Genomic DNA, 18,847 nt, shown 5'->3' with positions numbered 1-18,847 from the left:
GCTCTGCCTCTTCTCCAGAGACCAGCTGATACAGTTTGTCTCCTTCAGCAGGCCTGCTAGTGGTTGCTATGGTGACCTGAGGCTGGTTAACAGATTCCACCCTGTTTGTTTCAGCCCCCCTTAATATGGCTTCTTTTTCTCTGCCAAGTTGCTGTCTGGTCACTACATATATCATTCCTTGGGCTCCCATTACATCTCTTCCCAGTATTACTGGTTCTTGTTGCTGGGCATTAATGCCTACTTTATATCGGCCCTCTCGGCCTCTCCAAATCATTTCCACCAGGGCCACAGGCAAACTTTCTGGTTGACCCCTCACTCCTTGGATCGTCAGTTTCCTGAGGTAATATTACCTCAGATTTTATTAAATCTGGCCTCAGTAATGTCTGAGCGGCACCAGTATCAAGCAATGCCCAATAATTTGCCCCTTGTACACTCACTTCCTCTCTCAGACTTGAATCAAGGTCTGTTACTTCTGTCCAGTTTATCTGGCAGAACTGAACCTTTTTCGCTGTTTCTAAAGCCTTGGGCTCTGTTTTCACTGCCCTTGTCTGAGCAGGATTACTAATGGGGTTGGCAACCTCACATTGAAAACATAGGTGCCCCGGTCTACCACATTTGTAGCATAATTTCTCCTCACTTTTAGGGTACACAGATCCACTCTGGGGTGTCCTGTGCCCTTCAGATTTTACTGGAGGACTCACTCGCTGTGGTACCACATCCCTTCTGCCAGCGTTATATGGTCTGGGTTTAAAATCTCTTGATGTTTTCCCCACCCAGCCAGTTCTGTTGGAGGCGAAGTGATCCGCCATCTCTGCGGCCTCCTGCACCGATGTAGGGGAACGGTCTTTGACCAGGAGCCTTATTTCTGGTGGTAACTGATGGTATAATTGATCCAATATCACGAGGTTTTTCACCTCCTCCACAGACTGAGCTTTTGCACTTGTCAGCCATTTCCCAAATATGTCCATCAGTTTTGCCCCCAGCTCCACGAAAGACCTCCCTGTCTGTATCTGGCAGTTTCTGAAAAGCTTTCTAAAATAATCAGGCCCCAGTCTGAATCTTTTAAACACTGCTTCTTTGAATTCAGCATAGGTGACGGGCCTGTCTGAGGGGAAATATTGGTATACCTCAGCCAATTCCCCTTTAATCAGGTTTGATAAATACTGCATGTATTTATCTTCAGGTAGCCCCCACAACTGAGCTGCTTTTTCAAAGGTGCTGAGGTAAATTTGAGGATCTTGACCAGGCTCATAGACAGCAAAGTCCTTTGGAGTAATTTTTATTTTTGCTCCATCTCTGTCTTTCCTTGCCTCCTCAGAGTGAAATTTCTCTCTATCAAATTTTAACTTTTCTACTTGTAATTCAGCATCCACTGCTCGTTGCTTCTCCCTCTCCTCAAACCCCAATCTCATTCTCTCAATTTCGAACTCCCTCTGTTTTTCCTTCTCTGCACCTTCCATCCTCAATCTCTCAGCTGCCAACTCCCTCTGCTTGTCTTTTTCCTCAGCCTCCCATCTTAACTTCTCTCTCAAGTACTCTATATAAGCGGGATTGCTTAAATATTCTTCTGGGGTCTCTTCTCTGACAGGTTGTTTTTGCTGGGCAGTAGCAAATCCTATAAGTGCTACCCTCAATTCATCTACCCCTTTACCCTCGTGAGGTAAATTGAATGTTATGCACTTCTCCACCAGCTCCTCTCTTTTCATTTTTATGTATTCAGCCATGGTGTTTGAGTTCACTCACTCTTTGCCACACACTCTTTGCCAGTCACCCTCACAAGTAATCTTGTTTTGTTATTTCTGTTTGCCACACCACTGTTAGGGATTCTCTAGTATTCGTATCTCACTGCTACAGCCAACACCTGTGACGTAGTCTCCTTTGTCACCACGTGTCTTTGGGACTCTCTTTGGTTCGTATCTGGATTCTCTGTTGTTTGTATCCCACCGGTACTGCTGAGAGGAGACTCCTATTCCCGATAGAGCTCTAGTGGCCAGAGTGGTTTAACAGTCAGCCACTCTGATTGAAGCTCTGTGAGGGGAACAGGGCATCTTCTAGCAACTCTCAGCACCCTTTACAAACTACATTCCCAGGATTCTTGGGAGAAGCCATGGCTGTCTAAAGTGAAATAAAGGTCTGGTGTGGATGTGGCTAGTGACAGCTTTGGTTTAAACTTGGGTAGGAGACTATATGTGCCTTCTGTAGAATAAAAAGGTGGGGGAAACACTGAAAAACAATGATACTGTTCACAGTGTTTTCCTTTTGGAAAGGAAAGGAGCTTCCCCTATTCCCAGTGCATACCCATCCAATCTCTTCCCCTCCCCCTTCTTCCCTCCACTTCCCCTTTCTGCCCCTCCCCCAGGTAAGTTTCATCTATCCTAAGCATGCTTGCACAGGAGTAAATCCCACTGAACTAAAAAACATGCAAATGATCAAACCTGCCCTCCCCTCCTCCCCCTATCCCCTTCCAATCCCCTCCCCCCTCTGTCAGTTTTACTTATTTTAAGCATGATTGCACCAGAGTAAATCCGATTGAACTCAATAAGCATGCAAATAGTCAAACCTGACCTCCCCTCCTCCTCCCTCCCATCACCTCCCTTTTGCCCCTCCCCTCTCCCATGGTTAGTTTTACCTATTCTAACCATGATTGCAGAGGAGTAAATCCCATTGAACTCAATAAGCATGCAAATGATCAGACCTGCTTTTCCTCTCCTCTCCCTTCCTCCTCCCCTCTCCCTTCCTTCTTCCTCCTCCCCTGCCCACTCCAGCCCAAGGGATTTTTTTTGCCTGTGAATATGTACTACTGTAATAATAATAATAATAATATAGCAGCAGAGCAGTTGATTAATCTTGTGAGTTTTACCCCTAAGAAAATAATCAATTATGGAGCAAATAGACAAATTCTGCTTTGAATTTGCTGTTAAAGTAAACTCAGAACAGAAAAAAATAAAATGCTCCATGAAGTCATGTACATTGTACAATTATAAATAAACACTGCAGCTTTTAAATGGGTTTTCATGACTACAAAGGTGGAGAAATTGATGCAGCAGCTTCCTAACCTTTGTATTTATGGCAAAAATAAAATCCTCATGCTGCACTTAGGAATTGTACATTTATTACTTCCTTTAACAGCAAACTCAGTGCTCCAGCGCCGACTGAAACTGAGCTAAAATGGAGCCACTGAGAAACAAGATCAAGCCTCAAACAGCACTATAGGACTCATTTTCCTTGCTGACGGAAGTCCCGAATAGGGCCCCAGCTGTACATTATGATTTTGCAGCAATCCTTCAATTCAATTTAAGTTGCAGTTATCACATATAGCAGAAATGGCACTGCAGATGTTGTCACCTCTCCCTGAATCAATGATTAGAGATTTTTCAGTGATGCAATGACATTAATTTATTTCATTCCCCCTTCTCTTTTCAGTATTCTGAACTTTTTCTTACCTTGAAAAACAGCTGAGCTTTCTCAGTGGTATCTTCATTTTCATCTTCTGGGTTTGTGTTCTGTGTCCTAAACGAACATAGATATTGCCACCACATCGATAGGTCATAAAAGGGCATGTTTCTGAATCCAATTCCACACTCAGTTTTCTTTGAAAAATGAGTTTTTTAACAATATGCCTCAAATGCAGACACTGAAGTAAATGAAAGCAGCATAAGATTAATGTTTCCTTGCATCAATGGGACAAGGATCTGGTTCTCTGACAGTTTATTAGATCTTTCCTGCACTGTTTATAGCTGGCAGGCAAACAGGATTATATGTTTTCTGTGTAGCAGTTCCTCTGCAATTCACAACGTATTAAAGTATTAGTTCATTGCTTCAGCTTTGCAACTGGATGTTGATAAAGATTCCACAAGAAAAAAAATCTAATGCAGAATCTCTGACAAAGCATCTAAACTCCTTGTAGCTGTTGCAATTAACATAGAGGGCAAAGCAGCATTTTCCAGTTAATTGGTTTTTACATGTAGTCCTGTACCAAAGGATTAGGCATAGGATTAGGATGACACAGTCCCGCTGAGAACATGCCACTGTACTGCTGAATTCATCTTAGACCAGTGGTATTTGTCAATCACAGAGCAGCCAAATGATTGACCAGATGGCCTTTTAAATTAATGCTTCCAGTCTAAATAAAAATTCCATATTACAAATTTCAAGTACCTTATTAATAGGTCTTTAATCCTACCTTGAAGAGCACAGAAAGCATCTCACTCTCTCTTTTTAAAGAAGAACTGATTAACTGGCTGTATTCAACAACACCATTTAAATTATATATATTTATCATTCGTTTAGCCTGAAGGTTTGGGAAGAATTCAGAGTGAAAACTGGAGGTTAAATTGTTGTTACAGATTCATTCATTAAATCCTGTTAATAATTTGGCCACTTCAGTCTGTCAACAATACTTTCATAATTATATTTGTGACAAATTGGTGCCCTTTGGTTTCACTGTTCTGCATTTGCTGTAATCCAATTACAGTAGCAGTCTTTCAGAGATTTTATGTTTTGTGAATGAAATCCTTGTTAGCTCAGAATGACTTAATACATTTTATGCATATATAAAAGAGCCTGTATGGTAGTGTGCTGGACTTAGACTAGAGAGAGACAGCCAGCCAAATTAAATTTGTCACCATTCATGGAATTAGCAATTGGGACATGGTGGATGGCTGGGGGGGGGGGGCTTTAGCACTTAGCCCCCTACTCTGTCCTGATCTAGATCCCTCCCTCCAGTCATTTGCTATAGAAGCAAAACTCTCATTCACACAAATGGAAGTATAAGCAGCAGGTGCAAGGGGCATGATCTGGAGAGGGGCCATAGCAGGGGGCAAACGTTTAAAGTCCCACTCTCTCCTTCATCAGAGTACCAGTCTGGATTAGATCTTCATGTCTGTTTTTTACACTTAAAATACCATATTCTTCTAATTGTGTGAAAGATGCCACATTTAGTTTGACCTTCTGTCTCTCCATTAAAATGGCAAACGTAGTTCTAAACTTTTCCTCTTATCTCTCCTACAAGCAAGAGAGTGTTCATTTCCTGAACATTGATGGGTATTATTTTTCCCAAAGCTGGAGAGAGATTCCCAGGAATCAGGAAAAGAAACCTTCCATAATTAACTCCCATTGATGAAACATCCATCAACCAACCAACCAAGCTATTAGACTCAGGGTGACTATTGCCTTGTGTCCCTCCAAAGATTGTTGGACTCCAGCTCCCATCAGCCTCAGTTAGCATGGCTAATGGTCAGGGGTGACGGGAGCTATATTCCACCAACCCTTGGAGGACCACAAGTTCCCCATCCCTGCATAACAGGATAGTCGGTGGGCACCCTAAACACCATAAAGCAGGGGCTAACAGTTAGGAGGGACAAATCCATACATTCCTGGTGACATCCAAGATCATGCCAGCACATCTTCTTATACTCTGCAGCCCCCACCACTAGTCTGCTCTGGAGGGTCCTCCAAGCCTCTGGAACAGATTTTGATGGTGCATTAGGGGTTGCAGGGGGGAGAGGATGGGGAAGTCCTGTTTGCACAAGCAGAAGTCAGTTACACAAGCAGGATGCCACAGTTGGATATCATGCTCAGTCTATGTGTCAACAACACACATGGGAGATGGCTTGTGGAAAAATATGCGCACATATGAAAGAACCATGTGTGTAGTTGGAATGTTGGGGGTTGGTTAGTTTAGCAATCCATACCACCAAAGTGGCTTGTCTCTTCCGCAGCTGAAACACTTGCAGCTACGATAGCAAAACAAAGCTTGAGTGTTAACATAAGAGCATAAGAAGAGCTTGTTGGATGAGGCCAAGTGGCCCATTTAGTCCAGCATCCTGTTCCCAGAGTGGCCAATCAGAAGCCTGTGGGAAGCCCGCAACCAGGAGCCGAGTGCAAGAGCACTCTCCCCTCCTGCAATTTCCAGCAACTGGGATTCAGAAGCATACTGCGTCCAACAGTGGAGGTAGAACATAGCCATCATGGTTAGTAGCCAATGATAGATAGCCTTATCCTTTATGAATTTGTATTTTGCAATATACTGCAATTTATCCTCCATGAATTTGTTGGTCTTTTGTAATATACTGTAATCAAATTAAAACACTTGAAGGCATACATCAGTAAGTTACTCAGTGTTGTTTAATCTCATTCAATGACAATTTGTCTTAGTTCAGTAAAAGTAATTGTATCTTTTATTTTGCTGTTTAAGAAAATAATAAAAACTAATCTTGTGTTATATAGATTTTTGAGTTTTGTTCGCTTGTGCTAGTGATTCCCGCCAGAAGGTGTGTCATTTACAGTTTATGTAAAACTGAAATATGTGATTCCAGGGCTTATACTCTGATCATAACCCTGTACATGGCAGTTCCCTCACTGAATCAGGCACAATCCAGAGAAACTTGAAGGGCACTCCTTGTGCATAGTGGGCCTTTTATTTCCATATTTGAATATTTACTTTTCTAAATTCACAAGAATTATTTTTTTTAAGGAACATAATTTGAAATTATGAGAGTGCAGGAATAAAATGATTTGCTGTAATGTATAGTCCCTCATGTGAAAACAACAAAAACAGTCCTTGCTTGCTTATGTGCAAAAGCTGAAATCCACACAAAATGATGTATGTGGACAGGGAAGAACCACATGCAGAACTGAAGCTTTGTTTGATGTCAAGAGTTCCCACTGCTCAAGAGATAAGCTGCTCCTTTGGGAGTATGAACTGCTGAGGCAAAAGCCTGAATTTACAAAGCTTTGGATGGTTGCCAGTATATTTAGGCACAGTGCATTAGCAAAAAAATGAAAGCAAGAGATTCCCCATTTGGATTTTCCCCAATCAAGCTTGATTCACCACGTTTAGATTCTTAAAATCTTGCCATCCCAATAATTCTTCTTAATGCTTTCTGCACAAGCTGATATGATAGGTTTTAATTAAGAAAGAATTAAGTTGATTTTGTGCTGCCCTTAAGTTCTGTCTGGTGTACACATGGATTTCAGCTTTGCCATTTTTTGTTCCCTTTTTTAATGTCAAGTATACTGTGTGAATTATATAAGTATATCATGTTATCCTGACCTTTTGCATATTCTTTACTTTCAGAGATCACCCATTCTGTTTCTTTTACAGGAGCTAATACTGTAGTAGAAATGCAATAAAAGCTAATTTAGGGTAAAGGATTTTAAAAGGTCAAATAGTAGAACACCAAGGCTGCAATTTTTAGAAGTATAAGAGTGATCTCTCATTTGTATGAGAGAGGAAACGAAAGGGGAAAAGGAGGGCCTTTGTGATATTACTTCTGGGACTCTTTATCTTCAATACAGTGTTCTTTTCCTTTAACTATCACATAATATTTGCTATTGTTTGGTTAGTCCAACAATGTACATTACCTCTGAATGTATAAAAATAATTTCTGCAGCACTTTTCCGTGTACAAAGTGCTGTTTATCTTTTTCTATTTATCTCACTTAGATTTAAGTTGATCTACACATTATTAGTGAAATAAAGAAATATATATCCCATCCCTTACCCCTAGTAAGGAAGATCATCTCTTCTTTGCTGTTCTGTCACCACAGCAAAGTGAGAGATCTGGGTTTCAACAGCAAGGATTGTTCAAAACTTAACAAACGTTTGTTAGGAAAACTGAAGCTTCTAAATGGTAAATTTTTATTGTTTGTGCTTTCAAGGTAAACCAGCAACTGGACTGATGAATCAAGCTCTGGTGGCTAATCTCTAAAAGGGCCAGCACTCAGGGCTACATTGACATTACTGTAGACTTCTGCTTCATTTATATTTTTATGCCGGAGACCGGCACTACTTATGCATTAGAGAATTACACTCTGCACAGTCAGTGGTCTTCTTGTCTGTGTATTAAACGCCTTAATCAGCTTATCATTTATTGCTGTTTTTATTTATTTGATTAACCTGTTTCGATATACTTTATATTTAATACAGGGATCATTTGTGATGTGTTTTTAATTGATCTATGTAGCACATTCATGTTATATTTATCTGCGCAGGGAAGGCGAGTATATTGGAGGTCCTTGGCATTACAAATCTTGATATTAACCAGTCTATGTAATAACTACTATAACTGCTTTTTATCATAACTGCTTGTAAATTGTCTCTTAAAACTGTTCCGTTAAACCTCCAATACAGTTATTAATCGGGGAAAACAATTAAAGAAAAAAAGCTCCCTTTGTCCCAAGGTTTAACCATGACGTTGAAAAGTAGTTGTATCTACAGCACCCTGGAACGTTAGCCGAGCACACTCTGCCAACACTTCCCGTTTCCGAATAGAGCCTTCGCGCGATCCCTAGCTTCATACTACTGCCACTGTTGTTGTCAGCTGAGCGCAGTCACATGATCGTAAGTCTCCGCTGTCCCTTCACTGCTCAGCGGCTGAGTCTGGGTCACCCATTGCCGCTGCGGATTCCGGGAAGCTCATTGCAGGCCTGCGGAAGGGAAGGAGGTAAGCAAGGCGTTCAGCCCGGGAGTGGGGTAGGGAAGAGTTCTGGGGCCTGGAGCGAAAGGCCTTTGTCGGGGGCTGGTGGGCATCAGGAAATGAGGGGCTGCATCTGCTTGCCTTCTGTCGAGCATCACTGGCGAGGGGATTGCATGCTGCCTGGGAGACCGCTGGTGCTCACAGAATGACAGAGCTGCAGAGAGGCGAAAGAACATCCCATTCGTGCCTCCAAGGCTCCGCAGTCACCTCGCCATGAGAAGGGCCTGGCGGAGTCCGTCATCTGTTAAACAGTGAGTGATTAGATGCCACAGGGCAGGTCGCAAGCAGACCGTGAAGGTTCTGTGCATCCAGGCTCTGGTAGTTGGAGGCATCAGGAAGGTTCCGTATTTAGCGGTCATGGCCAATTACAGCTATACTGATCAGCAGCACTCTCAAACTCTTCGATTTGGTGCTCTACCGTACAAAATAGGTCTTGATGACTAAAATAAGTGAGTCAAGATGGAGATGTTGCTGTGACATTTTAAAAAGCAAGTACAAAACAGTATAGGGCCAATCTGATCTTGGAGTGGGAATTGTCTGCTCATTTCAGTCTTTCTAGGAGAGCTTTGGCTTTCTGAAAGTTTGTTAAATGATTTCTTGTTATTAAACTAATATCTTGGTGCCACTAATGCAACACATACAGGTGAACTTTAGGCTGTATACCTTTTTCTGAGGTACGACTTGATCTTGTTGATTCTAACGCAGAGGACAGAAGGAGATGTTTCATGCCTTTTCAGTACATCCCTTAATAAAAGCATCCCCACACATGGCTGTCCAGCTGCCTCTCTAGGTAATTGGTAAATGAAAAGGAACATTCGGTTTAAACTAAAAATACACTTCAGTATGAAGAAAAGGAGTCTATTCCTATTTCACTTTCTCTAGTGGGCGAGGGGCCCCCCATAGAAGTATCTCCTGGCCCTAACTGGAGGTGCTGAGGGCTGAACCTGAGGACCCTCAGCATGCAAAGCAAGTGTTCTGTTACTGAGCTACAATCCTTCATCTCCAGGGTTCGAGATCCCTGTAAATGGTAGAATAATCCTAGCAATAAAACACATGAAGTGCATTGGCTATGTTCTACTCCTCCACAGCTGGGGGTGGGCGTCTACCCTCCGCCCTGGGGGCCCTGCCCTTCCCTTTCGGCCCACTTTGCCCTTTTGGGGTGGCATCCTGAGATTGAGCATGTAGCTGGGTCTATTCCCTTCTGCTAATCCCCCCCAGCCTATGCCCCATTGCAGAAGCAAGGGGCGTGCGTCCTTCAGAAAGGAAAGGCGGTAAGTGTGAGGAAGCACTAAAGGGGGGCCCAGCACCTTCACAGCCCAGCCAGACTGTGCCCTCTTGTCATCCTGCACACCCCAGTCACCGACCCACTGGCTCCCTTGTCCAGCCGCAGACAATCCAGGCCTCCTGGGCCACCAAGTGACCAAATAGGGGGTGTGATGGAGCTGGTGCCCGGCACCCAATTCCCCTACTATGATCTTTCCCACCCACCACCACGGGGATCCCCTTGAGGAACCCTCGAGGAAAGAACACAGCCAAAGGCCGCCTCGCCTGTGCTCTTGAGCCGCCTGTAATGCCTTGGATGTGCCGCCGCCTCCAGGCTGCCGCCGCTGCTCCCACTACGGGAGGACCTTGCCGCCGCCGCCGCTGTAGGGCCTCCCCAGGCCAAGGGGTCACCGCCTCAACACCGCCCAAGACAAGGCAAGCAAAGCCACGTGCGCTGAATGCACCACACACGCCCTTAGAAGGCCTCGCGGCCGCCGCCGCAGCCACCGTTAGCCCTCCCGTGGCCAGAAGCCCCGCCGCCGTTGTAAGGCCTCTCTTGGCGGAAGCCTCGCCGCTGCAAGGCTGCCGAGCTGGAAGCGTTGCCGCTGTTGCCGACACTGCAAGGCCTCACCGCGCCGCAGGCCTTGTCGCACCAAAAGCCTCGCCGCCAAAATTCAAAGGAGGGCGGGAGACTGGCGGAGCGGCCTTAAATGGCCTTCAGCAGCCCCGCCTCCTATTGCGTGTCACGCAGGCGCGCCAGCACACTCTGCCAACACTTCCCGTTTCCGAATAGAGCCTTCGCGCGATCCCTAGCTTCATACTACTGCCGCTGTTGTTGTCAGCTGAGCGCAGTCACATGATCGTAAGTCTCCGCTGTCCCTTCACTGCTCAGCGGCTGAGTCTGGGTCACCCGTTGCCGCTGCGGATTCCGGGAAGCTCATTGCAGGCCTGCGGAAGGGAAGGAGGTAAGCAAGGCCTTCAGCCCGGGAGTGGGGTAGGGAAGAGTTCTGGGGCCTGGAGCGAAAGGCCTTTGTCGGGGGCTGGTGGGCATCAGGAAGTGAGAGGGGCTGCATCTGCTTGCCTTCTGTCGAGCATCACTGGCGAGGGGATTGCGTGCTGCCTGGGAGACCGCTGGTGCTCACAGAATGACAGAGCTGCAGAGAGGCGAAAGAACATCCCATTCGTGCCTCCAAGGCTCCGCAGTCACCTCGCCATGAGAAGGGCCTGGCGGAGTCCGTCATCTTTTAAACAGTGAGTGATTATATAGATGCCACAGGGCAGGTCGCAAGCAGACCGTGAAGGTTCTGTGCATCCAGACTCTGGTAGTTGGAGGCATCAGGGAGGTTCCGTATTTAGCGGTCATGGCCAATTACAGCTATACTGATCAGCAGCACTCTCGAACTCTTCGATTTGGTGCTCTACCGTACAAAATAGGTCTTGATGACTAAAATAAGTGAGTCAAGATGGAGATGTTGCTGTGACATTTTAAAAAGCAAGTACAAAACAGTATAGGGCCAATCTGATCTTGGAGTGGGAATTGTCTGCTCATTTCAGTCTCTCTAGGAGAGCTTTGGCTTTCTGAAAGTTTGTTAAATGATTTCTTGTTATTAAACTAATATCTTGGTGCCACTAATGCAACACATACAGGTGAACTTTAGGCTGTATACCTTTTTCTGAGGTAAGACTTGATCTTGTTGATTCTAACGCAGAGGACAGAAGGAGATGTTTCATCCAATAACATTTATTGCATATTTCCAGTAGAGGGGAGGAAAGGATTGATCTAGCTTGTGTGTGTAAGCAAATGGTCCTGTTGGAGTTTGAACTGGTTTGGTCAGAACTAGTTGGCTGATGTTTATGAAAGTTCTGCCCTTACCATGTTTTGGCATCAGAGAGTTGGACCTACCTAAGAAAGGAGGAAGCACAAGTGAAGGTCACTTTAGGATGATGTGCAGTGCAATCTTGTTTACGTTTGCTCAGAAGTATGTTTTGCTGTGTTTAGTGGTGCTTGCTGCCAGTAAAGTGTCCTTAGGATTGTAGCTTGAAAATTTAGCCTTTAGCTAGAAAAAGGCAATAACATTAGTGTTCATAGGAAGTTGAGCAAGCTAATCAGGAGCTCCTGGGCAAAACTGCTTGTTGCCTGAGCCAGAAACTGCTTGTTTCAGAAAGGGTTTGAGTTTTGTCTACAGCCTCAACCTTAACTGGCGATAAATCTACATTCTCAAATATGGAGATCCTTCTTGAAACAATGCCCCATGTTATATAGCAGTGGATATTCTATTGTAAGGGAAAGGCATTCTGCACATTTCTGTTATTGTTAACTTATTACTTGCTTTTCTAAAATGAATTGTTGAAAGCAGCTTACCAAAATAAAACTATCATAGTAAATATACCCTCCATCAATAAAAACTACTGTAACATCCACCGTCAGAAAATTTATCATTCCCCCACTGGGAAGGATTTCTTGAATTAATAAGCTTAATTAGAATTGTTCAAGAGAAGGGGGTGAGCAAAGCTTTGTAAGAAGAGTGTTCCACAAAGCGGTTGCTCCTTCTAGGAGGAACGGTGGGATATACATTTAATAAATAAAAAAAAGTAATAATAAATAATACTGGAACAACTTTGTACCGAGCCAGAGGAATGTGAGAAGAGGAAAGACATGCTCAGAAACAATATCTTTAGACCTTTAACATCTGCTCTGGGAAAACTGGTTAAACAACAAGTCTAGCTGAAGCAGAACCAGCATGGCTTCTGCAAGGATAAGTCTTTTCTTATTTTTGAAATTCTTTTAGAGTGTCAGCAGGTACATAGATAGAAGTGATTTAGCTGACACTGTGCAGTTAGACTTTCCAAAAGCTTTTGACAAAGTACCTCACCAAAGTACCTTCCTCACTCCTGAGTAAGCTAGTAGTCATGGGATTAGAGGAGAGGCCTCTTATGGGTCAGTAACTGATTGAGCCACAGAAGGCAGGCAGTTCTCCAAAGAAAGGGATGTAGAAAGTTGAGTCTACCAAGAATCAGTATTGGGACCTGTGCTTTTAAACTTGTTAATAAATGACCTAGAGTTAGGGGTGAGCAGTGAGCTAGCTGAGTTTGCTGATGCTAAATTGTTCAGGGTGGTTAAAACAAAAACGGATTGCAAGAAGTGCCACAGGGATATCTCCAGACTGGGCAAATGGGCAGTAAAATTGTAAATGCAATTCAGTGTAAACAAGTGCAGTGATGCATGCTGGGGCAAAAAAATCTTAAGTTCACATAGAGCTCCTAGGGCCTGAACAAGCAGTGACTGACAAGGAACAAGACCTTGGTCAGAGTGGGTAGCTTGATGAAGATGTCTGCCCAGATGTGTATATTTGTTTTAGTGTTTTTAGTTACTGTAAACCGCCCAGAGAGCTTCGGCTATGGGGCAGTATATAAGTACAATAAATAAATAAATAGGTCTGTGAAAAGGTGGATGCCATACTAGGAATCATGAGGAAAGAGATTAAAAATAAAACTGCCAATATCATGACAAAGTTATATAAATCTGTGGTGTGTACTGTGTACAGTTCTGGTTGCCTCACCTCAAAAAGGACATTGTAGATCTAGAAAAGATGCAGAAAAGGGCAACCTATATGATAAAAGGTCTGGAGTACCCCCCCTCCCCCGGTGAGGAAAGGTTACAACATTTGGGGCTTCTTACTTTAGAGAAAAGGTGAGGGAAGGGGGATATGATAGTGATATATACAATTGTACATGGGTTGGAGAAAATGGACAGAGAAGTTTTCCCTCTCTCAAACTTTGGGCCATCCAACAAAGGTGAATGTTGAAAGATTCATCACAGACAAAAGAAAGTACTTCTCCACACAGTGCATAGTTAAAACAATGGAATTCGTTCCCACAAGAGGTAGTGATAGCCACCAACTTCGATGACTTTAAAAGAGGATTAGACAAATTCATGGATGATAAGGCTACCAGTGGCTCCTAGTCATGGTGGCTGTGTTCTGCCTCCACTGTTAGAGCCAGTTGGTAGAAATCACTGCTGCACTCAGGTTCTGTTTGCATGCTTCCCATAGGCATCTGTTTGGCCACAGTGAAAACAGGATGGTCGACTTGATGGGCCTTGGCCTGATCCATCAGGGCTACTCATATATTCTCATCTTAGGGCTGTAGGCTGAAATAGATGATCCTTGCTTACATTGTAGCCCTTTGATTCTTTGATTCATTGACATAAGCAGTATAAAAAAGCAGTCAGTGATTTCTGATTTTAAATTTTTGCATAGTTTTACTGTATATGTATATATGTATATCATTTTAAGCCACTTCAATATTTTTTATGAAAGCAGTATATAAATATTTTTATAAATAAATAACAAGTCATTTGTGAATCTGTGTAGTACTCAGATTTTTGATGTGTAAAGGGGGCACCCTTTAAAACAGATGAATAACACTCCAATCTTATACCCACCTGGAAGAAAGGCTCATTGAACTGAATGGGGCTTGCTTCTGAATGGGCATGTATAAGATTGTACTGTTAAATTTCTCAAACCCATCTGCCTAGAAGATGTTGCCTTGAATTTTGGGAACTTTTAACAGTGGCAAATAGAATGGAGATGCATATGTGAAAAAGCTTTCATTGATCTTTAAAATCTTTTAAAAGGATTTTCTACAGCTGATTTAATTTGTGCCGTATTTATTTTACAATTTAATTGATATAATTGATACACATGTGCATCTCTGCTGAATGTCGCGCATTATTATTCTTTCTATAACGCTAACAACATACATGTTGCTTTAGAATACAAAAGGTTCTTATGTCTATAATATAGCACAAGAATATAAGAGAAACAGGAGGCATGAGGAAACAGGAAGAATATGGTACTGCTTCAGTTTAGACATACTTAGGCTTAGTAAGGATCACCTTGGCCCATGCGTGCCCACTGAGCCACTTCAGTTAGCAGAACTAGGGCCATGGAATGTTCATTCTGCATTTGCAAAGAATTGATCAAGTGTGGCAGTACCAAAACTCTGGAGCTCGCTGCTTGCTAATATTGGGCAGACACTTTCCCTGTATTATTTTCAATGCCTGCTAAAAAAAACTTTTGTTTAGGCAAACCTACCCAGACATGTAATTTCAACATAATATTTTATGTATATATGTTTTTCAAACTGTTGATTTTTTAAATATATTTTGAAATGTTTAATGTCAATTTGTTCGATTTTCTTGTTTTTTAGGGCATATTTTATATTGTTTTATGTAAACCACTTAGAGGTTTTTGTTGATTAGCAATATATTAATCTTGTCAAATAAAAAATAAAATAAATAGTAAATCATCGGAACTTGGAATGTTGGTGCCAATTTCTAAAGTAATTGACTTTAGATTTTTATGCAGGTTGGCTACTCAGTAGGTTGAGCAATCCAGAATTAAACTGCAAATACATACCTGCAACTATTAGAACCTTGTGATTCAGACATTATTGTGTGTCTTGCATGGTGCTTTGCATCAATGAAACACAGAAGTGATTGTTATTTATGTAAACATCTGAAGGTTTAGATGTCTGTATGCCTCTGCTTCTATACCATACAGGAAAAGGAAGCTAAGTGATTAACAAAAAGTTCATTAAGGATGAATTATACTTATGTTTTATCCAGCGCTGCTTTATGTATTGTATGGACATCTCTTCATAGCTAATTATATGTGCATTACTGAAATATTTCTGCAACAATGTGAACCTTGGACTATTTTTTTTTAGAGAATGTTTGATTCCAAATCAATGTACAATTAGGAAAGCATAATATAATTCCTGGGAAATTTGGGTATATGCAGGTTTTAGTGGGCCACCATAGAAAGTAGCATATGATAAGGCATGCAAATCTTGTACACGAAACAATCCATTAAAAACAACAGACTTGTAAGTCTAATTGATTTTAATCAAGTTAATTCTTCCTGAAATTACTAGGGTTTACCTTTTGGATCAACTATATCCACTTTCTATATGTTGAACTCTGAAAAATGCATTGTTCAATTTGTATGAAACCTAATGTTTGCTAATCTTGTTCTCTCAACAGATTTTGAATCAAGATAAAAATGGATATCCGGGGTGCTGTAGATGCTGCTGTCCCCACCAATATCATTGCTGCCAAAGCTGCTGAAGTTCGGGCCAACAAAGTGAATTGGCAGTCATATCTTCAGTAAGTAATTAACTGGTCACAGATTACTAGAAGTAGTATATATCTGTAGGCTTCTAGACTAGTTAGTTTTTATGTTCATGTAAAACCAGTCTTGCACACTGTTAGGAGATCTGGAAAATATTGAGTCCGTGGAAATTAACTGTTACTTAATACCAGAAATGACATTTCATAAGAAAAGACATTTGGTTGTTGGTAGTATGGAGCACCCAGAAACCACAGAGATGAGTTTGGGGCTGGAAGCAGAGGCAAGTTTTGGATCTATGCTTGCTGGGTTCTCTGACATCTGTCAGAGTCATTAAAAAAAACAAACCTAGGCTCCTTCCAAACGTTGGGGCTAGTGAGGGGGATTATCTCCTTTGCTCTGCAGCTCTAGGTTTGGGAAGAACCCTGGGGCATCTCCTGCTTTCCAGAGGCTGTCTGAGCAATTGCTGTGGAAAGCATGGTGGTGAACATATTGTCAAATCCTGCCCATATAACCAAAATATCTGTTTTCCACAAGTTTATAAGATAGAGTGTTTAAGCACAGGGAGTTCAAATACAAAGGCAGTAGAGGCAGAATATGTGAATAAAATAAGCTTTTAATGGGAATTAGTTTTCTTAGTTTTTTAAAAAGTAGGGATATGTTTCAAATTGAAACGTGAAACCATTTAAAAAAATCTTCATACAACCCCATAGGGGCAAGGCTGTCATTGTGGTAGGTATAAGGTTCTATGAGTCTAAGCTCTTGTTCAAAAAATGGAAGTCTCAGTAGCTATGGGGCATAGCTTCTCATAGTCCCAGTGTTCATAAGTACATGTTGTTTTCTAGAGGAGATTAAAAGAAATAGCAAGAATCCAACCAGTGCAAAGGACATTTTCTGGCCAAAGGATGGCCTGGGAGGTCTAAGTAATTTTGGCCTCACCCATCTTATATATTTCTCTATTTTGTTTATTCTTTCATTTACAAACAATACCATTGCAGTCCACTGCCCAGGAAAGCAAGCACCCAATATTACCCATTCCTGGCATTTTAAATCCTTCCCTCCTCCTGGTACTGCTTGATGAAATAATTACAGAATGGGGGCAAGACACTCAACAATTAATAGTAATAATAATATGACAGCCTGATAAAATGCAATATTGCAAGGAAATAAAGTTGCTGTTGCTGTGTCATGTGAACAGAAGAGGAACTATTCTTCCTGCAAGGAAAACTTGATCACAAGCAGTTGTGTCACTTAATGACTGAAAGAGTTTAAAAAAAACAAACAAACCTTAAAACTTGTCCTTCATCTCTAAGCAGCAGCTGCTTGCTCTCACGGTATTGGAATTATGTCTGAATGTCTGTAGAAAGTTATCAGGGTGTTGGGAAACCTAAAAATGTGACCCTGTTATGGTAAGAATCTTTGTTATGATGTTAAGTCGATTACAACCTATGGTGACCTTATGAATCTTTTGGATGTATTCACAGTTTTTGTGGTAAGAGGTATGCAGAGATGGTTTACCATTGCCTTCCTCTAGTCCAAGCCCACAGCACCCGGTATTCCCAGGCAGTCTCCCATCCAAGTACTAACCAGACCTGACCCTGCTTAGCTTCTGAGATCAGACGAGGTCAGGTGTGTTCAGGATAGTATGGCCATAAGTATTAAGAATCTTAACTCTTTTTTTTCAGGGCCAGTTAGTATTCTGAAATGGCTTTTCAGCTCAGGTTATAGTGAGGATAGGAGTGAAATATTATCTTAGAATTTTTTTTTAAAAAAAGTTTTTCTTGAGGCTTGATGTTCTCTCCTAAGCGGCATGCCAAGTAACTCTAAATTTAAGGAAAAGGTAAAATAGTGTCTTGAAATTCCCAATCAATAGATGATTCCTGTGGTTTACCTCCTTCATATTAATGTTACTGATATTATTTACAGTGTATTTTTATTTACTTGAAAAAGTTAGTTTACTCAGAACATGGTAGCAGTTCTAGTAGAGGGTAGCAGTGATCCCGAGAAAGCAAGTGATGTGCCTCTTGGATGCAGGACTTTTCTGGCTGGGCTGAAAGTAAATCTGGTTGGGTCGGTCGAAAGACACAATGACATATGCATCTGGACAAAGAAGAGGGAATGGTGGGCGGAAGCAGGTGTGGAGGAAGTCTCCAGAGAGGATGATGTGTCAGGACAACCCAAGAGGCAAAGGGGATGCTATGTTTACAGTCTGAAGACAGCTTTGAGTAAGTGAGGTGCTGAACTGTGAGCCAAGCTTCACTGCAGGTATCGGATCCAGTGCATCCCAGCAAGCAGGCAGTGAGCCCCTTGGACCACACTGGGACCAATAGGGGAAGGGATTTAGAATTGTAGGAGCTGTTGTTAGACTACAGCGGAGCTCTCTGAAGCATTTCACTCTTCCCCCCCCATGGAAAATGTGCTGATGAAGAGGATGTGTGCATCCTTGGGTTTATTTCTTTGCCTTTTCTCAATTGGTAATCATGGTTCGTTGCTGGGAGCTATTACAGCTAAAAGAAAGCAAGGAACTCAAATAAACCTGAACCCAGGCATGTACCTGGGAGCAGGGACTATGGCTGATAAAAAGTTATTTGCACAGTGCTTTAGATAACATGGTGTTCTTATATGTGGAAGAACAGTTTTCTTGCCCCTGGTTAGTTATGATGGTTTGCTGGGTAGATGTGGACAAGCTGCTGTGTCTTTGATTAATTTACCTCCAAAGCTTATTGGGAGGATGAATGAAGAATTGTGTGTGAAGTTTAACTAGCTGAAACTTAATCCAGACAAGAGAGAGGTACTGTTGGTCAGAAATGCTGTTAACCTAAGTAAGGTGGTTCAATCAGTTCTTGATGGGGTTGCACTCCCTTTTGAAGGAGCAGGTAGCTTGGCTTTCTCCTTAATACAACACTTTCCATGAATGCTCTGGAGTTGCTAGGAGTGCCTTTTATCAGCTTTGGCTGATATGCTAACTGTAGCA

The 18,847-nt window shown here is 42.3% G+C and overlaps 1 protein-coding gene, 1 long non-coding RNA gene and 1 pseudogene across 5 annotated transcripts in view; 1 reads left to right on the top strand and 2 right to left on the bottom strand.

The window, feature by feature from the left end:
* Window positions 1-6,108: 6,108 nt before the first annotated feature.
* Window positions 6,109-9,265, bottom strand: LOC133371384 (uncharacterized). The gene is made up of 2 exons (XR_009759313.1): window positions 9,143-9,265; window positions 6,109-8,429 (listed from the first exon to the last, which is right to left on the bottom strand). It is a non-coding gene; the product is annotated as an uncharacterized LOC133371384 (long non-coding RNA).
* Window positions 9,266-10,492: 1,227 nt separating this feature from the next.
* Window positions 10,493-18,847, top strand: part of ATP6V1H (ATPase H+ transporting V1 subunit H) — a 49,858-nt gene continuing 41,503 nt past the window's right edge. Inside the window, exons 1-2 of one of the 4 annotated variants that reach the window (XM_061598741.1) lie at window positions 10,493-10,707; window positions 15,789-15,911. In XM_061598741.1, the coding sequence (XP_061454725.1) occupies window positions 15,808-15,911 (104 nt within the window). In that variant the 5' untranslated portion in view covers window positions 10,493-10,707; window positions 15,789-15,807. Of the gene's footprint in view, window positions 10,708-10,776; window positions 10,994-15,788; window positions 15,912-18,847 lie in introns of those variants that run through there. The other 3 variants (XM_061598730.1, XM_061598714.1, XM_061598722.1) reach the window with 3 other exon arrangements.
* On the bottom strand, window positions 17,412-17,530 carry LOC133375719 (5S ribosomal RNA; annotated as a pseudogene).

The sequence above is a fragment of the Rhineura floridana genome, chromosome 1 (genome assembly GCF_030035675.1).
Source record: "Rhineura floridana isolate rRhiFlo1 chromosome 1, rRhiFlo1.hap2, whole genome shotgun sequence".
NCBI classification, from domain to species: domain Eukaryota; kingdom Metazoa; phylum Chordata; class Lepidosauria; order Squamata; family Rhineuridae; genus Rhineura; species Rhineura floridana.
The sequence above is the reverse complement of the archived record's forward strand: the minus strand, read 5'-3'. Positions and strand labels throughout refer to the sequence as shown.